General features: G+C 65.2%; 1 protein-coding gene across 1 annotated transcript in view; it reads right to left on the reverse strand.

Moving 5' to 3' along the window:
* LOC104573996 (filamin-C) overlaps positions 1–14,265 on the reverse strand; it is a gene marked incomplete at its 5' end in the record, with an annotated part of 86,747 nt that overhangs the window by 50,267 nt on the left and 22,215 nt on the right. Inside the window, 7 exons of the mRNA XM_088535086.1 lie at positions 1,568–1,730; positions 4,556–4,729; positions 6,472–7,069; positions 8,232–8,494; positions 10,363–10,480; positions 11,444–11,613; positions 12,637–12,727. Of these exons, the coding sequence (XP_088391212.1) occupies positions 1,568–1,730; positions 4,556–4,729; positions 6,472–7,069; positions 8,232–8,494; positions 10,363–10,480; positions 11,444–11,613; positions 12,637–12,727 (1,577 nt within the window). The remainder of the gene's footprint in view (positions 1–1,567; positions 1,731–4,555; positions 4,730–6,471; positions 7,070–8,231; positions 8,495–10,362; positions 10,481–11,443; positions 11,614–12,636; positions 12,728–14,265) is intronic.

Below are 14,265 nucleotides of genomic sequence, written 5' to 3' on the forward strand. Positions count from 1 at the left end.
TGTCACACGCACATCAGGGCTACGGAGGTGCCACACGCGAGGCCACCACATGCACCATGGGGGACAGAGGTGTCCCATGTATAATAGGGGATGGAGATGTCACATTCGTGGCAGGATGTCACATCCATGGCAAGGTGCCACATCCATGGCAGGATGTCACATCCATGGCAGGGTGTCACATCAATGGCGGGGTGTCACACCAATGGCAGGGTGTCACATCAATGGCAGGGTGTCACATCAATGCCAGGGTGTCACATGCACATCAGGGCTATGGAGGTGCCACACGCGAGGCCACCACGTACCCAGTGGAGGACAAGGTCCCCATACATGTATGAGGATGGAGATGTCACATCCATGGCAGGGTGTCACATCCATGGTGGGGTGTCACATCAATGACAGGGTGTCACATCCATGACAGGGTGTCACATGCATGTCGGGGCTATGGAGGTGTCACATGCAAGGCCACCGCATGCACCGTGGGGGACAGAGGTGTCCCATGTATAATAGGGGATGGAGACACCACATCCATGGCAGGATGTCACATCCATGGCAGGATGTCACATGCACATTGGGACTATAGAGGTGCCACACGCGAGGCCACCACGTGCTGCACATGCTGCATGCCCAGGGCTGGGCAGGGTGCACAGTGCGTGGCAGGGGACACAGGTGACACGGGGGGGACACAGGTGACACGGGGGGACATGGGTGATGCAGAGGGGACACAGGTGACATGGGGGGGACGCGGGTGACACGGCGGGGACACGGGTGACATGTGGGTGACACGGGTGGGACACGGGTGACACGGGGGGACACGGGTGACACAGCGGGGACACAGGTGACACGGGGGGACATGGGTGACACGGCAGGGACACAGGGGACACGGCGGGGACACAGGTGACATGTGGGTGACACAGGGGGACATGGGTGACACAGGGTGACATGGGTGACACGGCGGGGACGCGGGTGATGCAGAGGGGACACGGGTGACACGGGGGGACATGGGTGATGCAGAGGGGACGCAGATGACATGGAGGGGACGTGGGTGACACGGGGGGACACGGGTGACACGGCGGGGACACAGGTGATGCGGGGGGACACAGGTGACACGGTGGGGACATGGGTGACACAGTGGGGACACGGGTGACACGGCAGGGACACAGGTGACACGGGGGGGACGCGGGTGACACAGGGGGGACACAGGTGACGCAGAGGGGACACAGGTGACACAGCAGGGACACAGGTGACATGGGGGGACACAGGCAACACAGCGGGGACACAGGTGACATGATGGGAACACAGGTGATGCAGCGGGGACACGGGTGACACGAGGGGACGCGAGTGACACGAGGGGACGCGCGTGACACGGGGGGACACAGGTGACACGGGGGGACACGGGGGACACAGGTGACACGGGGGGGACAGGTGACACGTGGGCACACGGGTGACACGGAGGGGACACTCGTGACACGGGGGGCACACAGGTGACACGGGGGGACACGGGTGACACGGCGGGGATGCGGGTGACACAGAGGGGACATGGGTGACACGGTGGGGACACGGGGCCCACCTGGTCTCCACGGTGAAGCGGTTGGCCGTGTTGACCAGGCCGCCCTCCAGGCCGGGGCCGTGGGCGCGCACGCGGCCGGGCTCGCAGCCCTCGGCCACGGCCACGCGGAACGGGCTCTTGGGGACCGCCACGTCCTCGTACGTCACCTCCACGCGGTGCACGCCTGGGGACGGCGACGGCGACGGCGTCAGCGCGGGGACACCCGAATGGCACCCGGGGGGGACAGGGGGTCTGGGGTCCCTCATGGGGGCTCTGGGGTCCCTCATGGGGTTGGGGTCTCTCATGGAGGTTGAGGTCCCACACGGGGTCTGGGGTCCCTCATGGGGGTCTAGGGTCCTCATGGGGGTTGGGGTCCCTCATGGGGGGTTTGGGGTCCCACCTGGGGTCTGGGGTCCCGCATGGGGGTTGAGGTCCCTCACGGAGGGTTTGGAGTCCCTCATGGGGGCTGGGGTCCCTCATGGAGGTTGGGGTCCCTCATGGGGTCTGGGGTCCCCCATGGGGATTGGGGTCCCTCATGGGGTCTGGGGTCCCTCACGGGGGGTTTGGGGTCCCACATGGGCCTTGGGGTCCTGCATGGGGGTCTGGGGTCCCTCATGGGGTCTGAGGTCCCGCATGGGGTTGGGGTCCCACATGGAGCTTGGGGTCTCTCATGGGGGTCTGGGGTCCCTCATGGAGGTTGAGGTCCCTCATGGGGGGTTTGGGGTCCCTCATGGGCCTGGGGTCCCGCATGGGGGCTGCGGTCCCGCATGGGGTTGGGGTCCCTCATTGGGGGTTTGGGGTCCCACATGGGGTCTGGGGTCCCTCATGGAGGTTGAGGTCCCTCATGGGGGGTTTGGGGTCCCTCATGGGCCTGGGGTCCCGCATGGGGGCTGCGGTCCCGCATGGGGTTGGGGTCCCTCATTGGGGGTTTGGGGTCCCACATGGGGTCTGGGGTCCCTCATGGAGGTTGGGGTCCCGCATAGGGGTTGGGATCTCTCATGGGGGTCCTGGGGTCCCTCATGGGGGTTGGGGTCCCTCATGGGGGTTGGGGTCCCGCATGGGGGTCTGGGGTCCCTCATGGGGTTGGGGTCCCTCACGAGGTCTGGGGTCCCTCACAGGGTCTGGGGTCCCTCATGGGGGGATTGGGGTCCCGCATGGGGTCTGGGGTCCCTCATGGGGTCTGGAGTCCCTCACGGGGGGTTTGGGGTCCCTCATGGGGGTTCGGGTCCCTCATGGGGGGTCTGGGGTCCCTCATGGGGTTGGGGTCTCTCATGGAGGTTGAGGTCCCACATGGGGTCTGGGGTCCCTCATGGGGTTGGGGTCCCTCACGGGGGGTTTGGAGTCCCTCATGGGGGTCTGGGGTCCCTCATGGGGTCTGGGGTCCCTCATGGAGGTTGGGGTCCCTCATGGGCCTGGGGTCTCTCATGGAGGTTGAGGTCCCACATGGGGTCTGGGGTCCCTCATGGGGGTCTGGGGTCCCTCATGGGGTTGGGGTCCCTCACGAGGTCTGGGGTCCCTCATGGGGGTTTGGGTCCCTCATGGGGGTCTGGGGTCCCTCACGGGGTCTGGGGTCCCGCATGGGGTCTGGGGTCCCTCACGGAGGTTGGGGTCCCTCATGGGGTCTGGGATCCCTCACAGGGGGTTTGGGGTCCCTCATGGAGGTTGAGGTCCCACATGGGGTCTGGGGTCCCTCATGGGGGGTCTGGGGTCCTCATGGGAGTTTTGGGGTCCCTCATGGAGGTTGGGGTCCCACATGGGGTCTGGAGTCCCTCATGGGGGGTCTGGGGTCCTCATGGGAGTTTTGGGGTCCCTCATGGAGGTTGGGGTCCCACATGGGGTCTCGAGTCTCTCATGAGGCTTGGGGAGGTCCCTGGGAGGGGAATTTGGGGGGGTCCCTGATGGGGGTTTGGGGGCTCCTAACTGGGCATTCGGGGGGGTCCCAGGTGGGGATCTGGGGGTTCCTGGCTGGGGCGTTTGGGGGGTCCCTGATAGGGGATTTGGGAGGGGGTTCCTGACTGTGGGGTTGGGGGGTCCCTCATTGGGGGGGTCCCTCATTGGGGAGGTTCAGGTGTCCCTGACCGCAGGGTTGGGGGCCCCTCATTGGGGAGGTTTGGGGGGGTCCCTCATTGGGGAGGTCCCTCACTGCGGAGTTGGGGGTCCCTCATTGGGGAGGTTTGGGGGGGTCCCTCACTGCGGGGTTGGGGTGGGTCCCTCATTGGGAAGGTTCGGGGTCCCTCACTGGAGGGTTGGGGGTCCCTCATTGGGGGGGTCCCTCACTGCGGAGTTGGGGGTCCCTCATTGGGGAGGTTTTGGGGTGTCCCTCATTGGTCCCTCATTGGCACCTCATTGGGGAGCTCCGGGGGTCCCAGACCGCAGGGTTGGGGGAGTCCCTCATTGGGGAAGTTTTGGGGGGGTCCCTCATTGGGGAGGTTCAGGGGTCCCTCACTGCGGGGTTGAGGGTCCCTCATTGGGGAGGTTTTGGGGGGTCCCTTATTGGGGAGGTCCCTCACTGTGGGGTTGGGGGTCCCTCATTGGGGAGGCTTTGGGGGGTCCCTCATTGGGGAGGTCCCTCACTGCGGGGTTGGGGGTCCCTCATTGGGGAGGCTTTGGGGGGTCCCTTATTGGGGAGGTCCCTCACTGTGGGGTTGGGGGTCCCTCATTGGGGAGGTTTTGGGGGGTCCCTTATTGGGGAGGTCCCTCACTGTGGGGTTGGGGGTCCCTCATTGGGGAGGTTTGGGGGGTCCCTTATTGGGGAGGTCCCTCACTGCGGGGTTGGGGGTCCCTCATTGGGGAGGTTTGGGGGGTCCCTCATTGGCTCCTCATTGGGGAGGTTTTCGGGGATCCCTCACTGCGGAGTTGGGGGTCCCTCATTGGGGAGGTTTGGGGGGTCCCTCATTGGCTCCTCATTGGCTCCTCCTTGGGGAGCTCCGGGGGTCCCAGACCGCGGCGTTGGGGTGTCCCCCCTCCGTGTCCCCCCCCCAGCGGGTCCCCTCTCGGTCCCCGTCTCACCGTCCTCGTAGGGGGTGTAGTCCACGCGGTAGGTGCCGTCGCCGCGGTCGGTGACGTAGGTGTCCGTGGTGGCCCCGGACGGGTTGAGCACGCGCGCCTTGACGTGGGGGCCGCCGCTCTTGGTGAGCGCCCGCGCGTCCACCGTGAACTCGGTGCTCACCTCCCGCAGCACCCCTGGGTGCAGCGCGTCAGCCGGGGGGCGGCGGGGACCGCGGGGACCGCGGGGGGCCAGGAGGGGACGCGTCCCGTGGGGAGGAGGAGATGGGGCCCCGTGGGGAGAAGGTGGCAGTTCTTGTAGGGAGACGGTGATGGGTCCTCATAGGGACTTAGTGACAGTTCCCATGGGGAGATGGTGACAGTTCCCATGGGAAGAAGGTGGCAGTTCTTGTAGGGAGACGGTGATGGGTCCTCATAGGGACTTAGTGACAGTTCCCATGGGGAGATGGTGACAATTCCCATGGAGAGATGGTGACAGTTCCCATGGGGAGAAGGTGGCAGTTCCCATGGGGAGATGGTGACAATTCCCATGGAGAGATGGTGACAGTTCCCATGGGGAGAAGGTGGCAGTTTCCATGGGGAGATGGTGACGGTTCCCATGGGGAGATGGTGACAGTTCGTGTAGGGAGATGGTAATTGGTCCCCATAGGGACTTAGTGACAATTCCCATGGGGAGATGGTGACAATTCCCATGGAGAGATGGTGACAGTTCCCATGGAGAGATGGTGATAGTTCCCATGGGGAGAAGGTGGCAGTTCCCATGGGGAGATGGTGACGGTTCCCGTGGGGAGAAGGTGGCAGTTCGTGTAGGGAGATGGTGATGGGTCCCCATAGGGACTTAGTGACATTTCCCATGGGGAAATGGCTATGGGTCCCCATAGGGACATAGTGACAATGCCAATGGGGAGATGGTGACAGTTCCCATGGAGAGAAGGTGGCAGTTCATGTAGGGAGATGATGATGGGTCCCCATAGGGACATAGTGACAATTCCCATGGGGAGATGGTGATAGCGCCCATGGGGAGAAGGTGGCAGTTCTTGTAGGGAAATGGTGATGGGTCCCCATAGGGAGACGGTGATGGGTCCCCATAGGAACTTAGTGACAATGCCAATGGGGAGATGGTGACAGTTCCCATGGGAAGAAGGTGGCAGTTCTTGTAGGGAGACGGTGATGGGTCCCCATAGGGACATAGTGACAGTTCCCATGGGGAGATGGTGACAGTGCCCATGGGGAGAAGGTGGCAGTTCATGTTGGGAGATGGTGATGGGTCCCCATAGGAACATAGTGACAGTTCCCATGGAGAGAAGGTGGCAGTTCTCGTAGGGAAATGGTGATAAGTCCCCATAGGGACATAGTGACAGTCCCCATGGGGAGGAGGCCATGGGTTCTCATGGGGAGGGGCTGGCAGCTCTCCAGGGAGAGGAGATGATGCCCAAGGGGGAAGAAGTGACAGGTCCCCATGGGAAAGAGGTGACAGTTCCCATGGGGAGGAAGGAGACAATGGATCCTATGGGTAGGAGACAATGGATTCCCATTGAAATGAAGTGACAGTCCCCATGGGGAGAAGGCAATCGTCACCATGAGGAGGACTCCATGGTCCCTATGGGGAGGAGCTGATGGGCCTCCATGGGGAGGAGGCAATAGTGCCCAGTGGGGAGAAGGTGACAGACCCCTGAGAAGGTGACAGTCCCCATGAGAAGGTGACAGTCCACATAAGAAGGTGACAGTCCCCATGGGGAGAAGGCAATCGTCACCATGAGGAGGACTCCATGGTCCCTATGGGGAGGAGATGATGGGTGCCCACGGGGAGGACACAGCCGTCCCTACACGGAGGAGATGCCACCAGACGGGCACCCCGGTGAGGTGACAAGGGGCCCCAACACCAGGAGGTGCCAACGTCACGGGGTCCCCGCGCTCACCTCGGGGCTCCACGCCGGGGCCGTAGACCTTGACGCCGCTGGTGTCCACGGCCGGGTCGACGGTGACGCGGATGGGGAACTTGGGCACGGGGTGCCCGCCGTACTTGATGGTGATGGTGTAGGCGCCGGGGCAGGCGGGCGTGTAGGTGATGGCGTAGGTGCCGTCGCGGTTGTTCTGGATGAGCACCTCGGCCTTGACGCCCGCGTCCGAGATGATCTCGATGGTGAGCTCGGCGTCGCCCGCTTTGGAGCAGTCCACCAGGAAGGTGGCCGCCTCGCCGGCCTTGCCGCGCTCCAGCCCCGGCCCGCTGGCCGTCACCTTGCTGGGGTCGAACACGGGCTTCACGTCGGCCTTGAAGGGGCTGCCGGGGATGTGGTGCTCGGCGAAGAGGATGTTGATGGCGTACTCGCCCGGCTCCGTGGGCAGGTAGGACACGGAGCACGAGCCGTCGCCGTTGTCCTGGCACTCGATCTTGGCCTCGCACGGGCCCTCCACGGTGAGGCCCAGCCCGCCGGTGCCGGCGCCCTTGGTGTCGATGGTGAAGGGCGCCGGGGTGCCCACGAAGCCGCCCTGCAGCCCCGGCCCGTAGGCGCAAACCTGTGGGGCGGCACCGTCGGTGCGTGTCCGTGCAATGGGGCACATGGGTGCATGCAAGTGTGCAAACACGGAGGGCACGTGGGGCATGCAGCATGCGTGGGCAAATGCACGCGAGGAGGGAGCGGGAGGAGCGTGCATGGCGCTTGCACACGTGTGTGTAGGTGTGTGCACGCTCTGCACGCCTGCGTGCAAGCAGGGAGCGTGCAAGGAGTGAGCGGAGGGGTGTGCAAGGGGGGAGCGTGTGTGAGGTGTCTGTGTGCAATTGCACGCATGCCTGACACAATTAGCACACGTGTGGGAGCGTGTGATCACCGAGCAAGGGGTGGGAGCGTGCATGCAGCATGCATGGAGCATGCATGGAGCGTGCATGGAGCGTGCATGGAGCGTGCACACACTTGCACATGCACCAAGCACAATCAGCACACGCGTGGGGAGCGCGTGATCACCAAGCAAGGGGTAGGAGTGTGCATGCAGCATGCACGGAGCATGGATGGAGTGTGCATGGAGCATGCACACGCTTGCACACGCACCAAGCACAATCAGCATATGTGTGGGGAGCGCGTGATCACCAAGCCAGGGGTGGGAGCGTGCATGGAGCGTGCATGGAGCGTGCATGGAGTGTTCATGGAGCATGGATGGAGCGTGCATAGAGCGTGCACACACTTGCACACGCACCAAGCACAATCAGCATATGTGTGGGGAGCGCGTGATCACTGAGCAAGGGGTGGGAGCGTGCATGGAGCATGCATGGAGTGTGCATGCAGCGTGCATGGAGTGTGCATGGAGCATGCACACACTTGCACACGCACCAAGCACAATCAGCACACGCGTGGGGAGCGCGTGATCACCAAGCCAGGGGTGGGAGCGTGCATGGAGCGTGCATGCAGCGTGCATGCAGCGTGCATGGAGCGTGCATGGAGCATGCACGGAGCATGCACACACTTGCACACGCACCAAGCACAATCAGCACACCCGCATGCAAGCCAGGAGCGCTCGATCAATGATTGTGCAGCGTGAGCATGCACGTGTGCAAACACACACGCGCGTGGGGAGCATGCACTCATCAAGCGAGCTGCAGGAGCGTGCACGCGCGCGTGACGCACTCGTGTCCCATCGCACACGCGCGTGCAACACGGGCACCGAGCAAGCGTGCCGAGCTCACCTTGGAGGGGTCGGGGGGCAGCACGGCCTCCACGGCGAAGGGGCTGCCGGGCACGGGGTGCCCGTCGTAGGTGACGTCCACCTTGTAGGGCCCCTCCTCGGGGGGCATGTACTTGACGCAGTGCGTGTCGCTCGTGGCGCCCGTCTCCACCTTGCAGGGGATGGGGCGCCGCGAGGGCGACGTGATCTTCACCTCCACCTTGCCCTGGCCGCCGGCGCCGCGCGTGTCCACCGCGAACTCCTGGTCCTTGCCCACGTCCACCTCTGCGGGGACACGGCGTCAGCGCGGGCACCGCGGGCACCGCCGCGGGGTCCTCCCATGCATGGGGGACCCACATCCCACCCCACGGTGCATCCCGGGTGCAGGAGGTCCCGTATCCCACCAGGGTGCATCTCGTGCATGGGCATCCCATGCCATGATGGGGTGCCACCACCCCAGAGTGCCACCCATGCATGGGAGGGACCCAAATCCCACCCTAGGCTGTGCCCCATGTGTAGGAGGACCCATATCCTACCAGGATGCACCAGCCCAGGGTGCGTCTCATGCATGGGCATCCTATGCCATGCTGGGGTGCCACCACCCCAGGGTGCTACCCATGCATGGGAGGCATCTAAATCCCACCCTAGGCTGTGCCCCATGTGCAGGAGGTCCCATATCCTGCCAGGGTGCATCAGCCCAGGGTGCGTCTCATGCATGGGCATCCTATGCCATGCTGGGGTGCCACCACCCCAGGGTGCCACCCATGCATGGGAGGCCCCTAAATCCCACCCCACAGCGCATCCCATGTGTAGGAGGTCCCATATCCTGCCCAGGGTGCATCTCATGCATGGGCATCCTATGCCATGCTGGGGTGCCACCACCCCAGGGTGCCACCCATGCATAGGAGGGACCCAGATCCCACCCCACGGTGCATCCCGTGTGCAGGAGGTCCCATATCCTGCCAGGGTGCATCAGTCCAGGGTGCATCTCGTGCATGGGCATCCTATGCCATGCTGGGGTGCCACCACCCCAGGGTGCCACCCATGCATGGGAGGCCCCTAAATCCCACCCCACAGCGCATCCCATGTGTAGGAGGTCCCATATCCTGCCCAGGGTGCATCTCATGCATGGGCATCCTATGCCATGATGGGGTGCCACCATCCCAGGGTGTCACCCATGAATGGGAGGGACACAAATCCCATCCCATGGTGCATCCTGGGTGCAGGAGATCCCATATCCTGCCAGGGTGCATCAGTCCAGGGTGCATCTCGTGCATGGGCATCCTATGCCATGCTGGGGTGCCACCACCCCAGGGTGCCACCCATGCATGGGAGGCATCTAAATCCCACCCTAGGCTGTGCCCCATGTGCAGGAGGTCCCATATCCTGCCAGGATGCATCAGCCCAGGGTGCGTCTCATGCATGGGCATCCTATGCCATGCTGGGGTGCCACCACCCCAGGGTGCCACCCATGCATAGGAGGGACCCAAATCCCACCCTAGGCTGTGCCCCATGTGCAGGAGGTCCCATATCCTGCCAGGATGCATCAGCCCAGGGTGCGTCTCATGCATGGGCATCCCATGCCATGATGGGGTGCCACCACCCCAGGGTGTCACCCATGAATGGGAGGGACACAAATCCCATCCCATGGCGCATCCTGGGTGCAGGAGGTCCCATATCCTGCCCGGGTGCATCTCGTGCATGAGCATCACATACCATGCATGGGTGCCACCACCCCAGGGTGCCACCCATGCATGGGAGGCACCTAAATCCCACCCCATGGTGCATTCTGGGTGCAGGAGGTCCCATATCCTACCAGGGTGCATCAGCCCAGAGTGCATCTCGTGCATGGGCATCCTATGCCATGCTGGGGTGCCACCACCCAGGGTGCAGCCCATGATGCATCAGCCCGGGGGGCACCCAACATTTGGGACCACCCAATCCCCACCCCGGGGTGCCCCCTGCGCCCAGGGGATCTCATATCTGTCCAGCATCACCCCCAGCCTGGGGCATCCCATGCACAAAGGAGACCCAAACCCCACCCCAAGGTGCACCCCATGCTTGGAGATCCCATGCCCTCCTTGGTGCCAGCCCCATGAGGTGCCCCCCTGCATGGGGGTCCCGGCCCACCCCGGGGTGCCCCCCGCACTCACTGCTGTTGAGGCCCTGCACTTTGACCTTGCCCAGCTGCAGGGCGGGCGCCACGTTGACGGCGAAGGGGCTCTTGGGGACCTGGTCACCTCCGTAGGTGACAACCACGGCCATGTTACCCTGCGGGCACACGGGGGCATCAGGGAGTGCCGAGAAGGGGGATAGGGCCCTGGGGAACCCCAAGAGGAGACCAGGGGTGCTGGGACCCCAAAGGGGTGCCCAGGGGGTGTCAGGAGTTCCAAGGGGTGCAAGGGGCAGGGGACAGGACCCCGGGGAGCCCCAAGGGTGTTGGGACCCCGAATGGTGCTTGGAGGGGTGTCAGGAGCTCCAAGGGGTGCGCAGGGTGTGGGATAGGACCCTGTGGGGCCCCATGGGGTGCTAAGGGCCCTAGGGAGCTCCAAGGGGAGTCTGGGGCTGTTGGGACCCCAAACAGTGATTGGTGGGGGATCAGGAGCCCCAAGAGGCAGGATAGGACCCTGAGGAGCCCCAAGGGGTGCCAAGGAGGGTAGGACCCTGGGGAGACCCAAGGGGAGGCTGGGGGGTGCTGGGACCCCAAAGGGGCGCTGGGGGGTGTCAGGAGCCCCAAGGAGTGTGGGGGGGAGGATAGGAACCTGGGGGGCCCCCAAGAGGTACCCAAGGGTGTTGAGACCCCAGATGGTGTTTGGGGGATGTTGGGAGCCCCAAGGGGTGCCCAGGGGTGTTGAGATCCCAAATGGTGTTTGGGGGATGTCAGGAGCTCCAAGAGGTGCCCAGGGGTGTTGGGATCCCAAATGGTGTTTGGGGGATGTCAGGAGCCCCAAGGGGTGCCCAGGGTTTCGGGACCCCAAATGGTGTTTGGGGGACGTCGGGAGCCCCACGGGGTACCCAGGGGTGTTGAGATCCCAAATGGTGTTTGGGGGATGTCGGGAGCCCCAGGGGATGCCCAGGGTGTGGGACAGGACACTGCAGAGCTCCAAGGGGAGCCGGGAAGTTCCAGGACCTCAGGGGTGCCCGGGGGGTGTCAGGACCCCACAGAGATACCGGGGGAACTCAATGGGGCCAGCAGGACCCTGGGGAGCCCCAAGGGGACCGGGGACCCCGGACCTGCTGCAGCGCCGTGTACTTGACGGTGTAGGAGTAGTCGTGGTTGTCGATGACCTCGAAGTCGCGCACGGCCGGGCCCTTCCCCGGCGCCGCGAACTGCACGTCGAGCTGCGCCTTCCCCGCGCCCTTCGTGTGCACCGTGAAGTGCGTGGGCTTGCCCACCTCCACGCCTGCGCGGCAGCGTCAGCGCCCGCCCACGCGGGCCGGGCCGGACCGGCACCGGCAACCGGACCGGAACCCGGAGCGGCCCCTGCACCCGGAGCGGCCCCGGCCCGGCCCCGGTCCCGCTTCCCGACCAGCCACCCGGACCGGACCCCCACGGACCCGACATCCTGGCCCGGCACCTGCACCCGGAGCAGCCCCAGCCCTGGCCCTGGCCCCGGTCTCGGTCCAGGCCCCGTCTCGGCTCCGACCCCGGCCCCGGCCCCAGCCTCGGCCCCGGCCCCGGTCTCGGTCCCGGTCTCGGTCCCGGCCCCGGCCCCAGCCCCGGTCTCGGTCCCGGTCCCGGTCTCGGTCCTGGCCCCAGTCCCGGCTCCGACCCCGGCCCCGGCCCCGGCCCCGGCTCCAGCCCCGGTCTCGGTCCCGGCCCTGGCCCCGGTCTCGGTCCCGGCCCTGGCCCCGGTCTCGGTCCCGGTCCCGGCCCCGGCCCCGGTCTCGGACCCGCCTCCCGACCAGACCCGGACCGGACCGGACCGGACCCCGCCCCGACCCAACATCCGGACCCGCCCCCCGGACCCGGCCCACCCACCGGCTGGACCCGGCTCCGACCCAGCCCCTGCACTCGAGCCCCGGACCGGACCTGGCTCCGACTCTCGGCCCCGGGCCTGACACCTGGACCCGACTCAGACCCTAGGCCCGGTCCCGCCCAGACCCGGCTCTGATCCCCGGCCCAACACGTGAACCCGGCTCCAAGCCCCGGACTCGGACCCGACACCTAGACCCGACCCAGACCCTGGACCCGGCTCCGATCCCCGGTCCCGGCTCCGACCCCCAGACCGGGACCCTGACCCCGGGACCTGGCCCGACCCCCGTCCCAACTCCCGGCCCGGAGCTGACTCCGGTCCTGGACCCGGTCCAGGTCCCGACCCGCAACTCCCGGCCCCTGGACCCGCCCCGAACCGACCCGGAGCCCCGCCCCGAGCCCCTCCCCCGGCCCGGTCCCGGCCCGGTCCCGGTTCGGTGCCGACCCTCACCCGTGCGGCTCAGCCCCGGCCCCTCGGCCTTGACCTTGGTGGCATCGTGCGACGGCTCCACCTTGATGCGGAAGGGGCTGCTGGGGATCTCCTGCGGGACAAGGGACACTGCTGCAGAGCGGGGACGTGGCACGGGACCGGGGACACCGAGGGGCGCTGCCACCATGGGGGGCTTGCAGGGGGTGAGGGACGCTTGTGTGAGCCGGGAGTGACACTGCTGGGGACAAGGGACACGTGCAGGGGACAAGGAACGGCATTGCAGAGAGAGGACACTGCATGGGACAAGGGACACTGCATGGGACGAGGGACACTGCATGGGACACTGCATGGGACACTGCCAGCAATGAGGGACATTTGCAGGGGGTGAGGGACACTTGTGTGAGCCAGGAGTGACACTGCTGGGGACAAGGGACACGTGCAGGGGACAAGGAACGCCATTGCAGAGAGAGGACACTGCATGGGACAAGGGACACTGCATGGGACGAGGGACACTGCATGGGACACTGCCGGCAATGAGGGACATTTGCAGGGGACAAGGAATGCCATTGCAGAGAGAGGACACTGCATGGGACAAGGGACACTGCATGGGACGAGGGACACTGCATGGGATGAGGGACACTGCATGGGACGAGGGACACTGCATGGGACAAGGGACACTGCATGGGACACTGCCGGCAATGAGGGACATTTGCAGGGGGTGAGGGACGCTTGTGTGAGCCAGGAGTGACACTGCTGGGGACAAGGGACACGTGCAGGGGACAAGGAACGCCATTGCAGAGAGAGGACACTGCATGGGACAAGGGACACTGCATGGGACACTGCATGGGACACTGCCAGCAATGAGGGACATTTGCAGGGGACAAGGAACGCCATCACAGAGAGAGGACACTGCATGGGACGAGGGACACTGCATGGGACGAGGGACACTGCATGGGACACTGCCAGCAATGAGGGACATTTGCAGGGGACAAGGAACGCCATTGCAGAGCGAGGACACTGCATGGGACAAGGGACACTGCATGGGACACTGCCGGCAATGAGGGACATTTGCAGGGGGTGAGGGACACTTGTGTGAGCCAGGAGTGACATTGCTGGGGACAAGGGACACGTGCAGGGGACAAGGAACGCCATTGCAGAGAGAGGACACTGCATGGGACAAGGGACACTGCATGGGACGAGGGACACTGCATGGGACACTGCTGGCAATGAGGGACATTTGCAGGGGGTGAGGGACAGTTGCAGGGCCAGGAGTGGCACTGCCAAGCACGAGTGACATTTGCAAGGGACGAGGGACACTGCTGCAGGGGAGCTTGCCAGGGACAAGTGACACTGCAAGGGACAAGGGACATTTGGGGGGGGCTGGGGGACAACACGCTGCCAGGGGCAGAGGACATGGCAAAGGCGCCAAGGACACAGCAGGAGACCGGGTGGCACTGCCAGGGTGCGGGGGACGCTGCCAAGGGCCAGGGGACACTGCTAAGGAGTGACAGTGCCAGGGGACAAGGGACACACGTGGCGATGGGGAGGGAGACTGAGGAGGTGCACCCATGGGTGCAGGACGGGGTGCAGAGCAGGGTGCCAGACATGGATGGGAGCACCCATGGGTGCAGAGAAGGGTGCAGGGTGCCA

Source organism: Tinamus guttatus, unplaced genomic scaffold (genome assembly GCF_059628265.1).
Source record: "Tinamus guttatus ecotype Peru unplaced genomic scaffold, ASM5962826v1 Tinamus_guttatus_pri_ptg000613l, whole genome shotgun sequence".
Taxonomy (NCBI): domain Eukaryota; kingdom Metazoa; phylum Chordata; class Aves; order Tinamiformes; family Tinamidae; genus Tinamus; species Tinamus guttatus.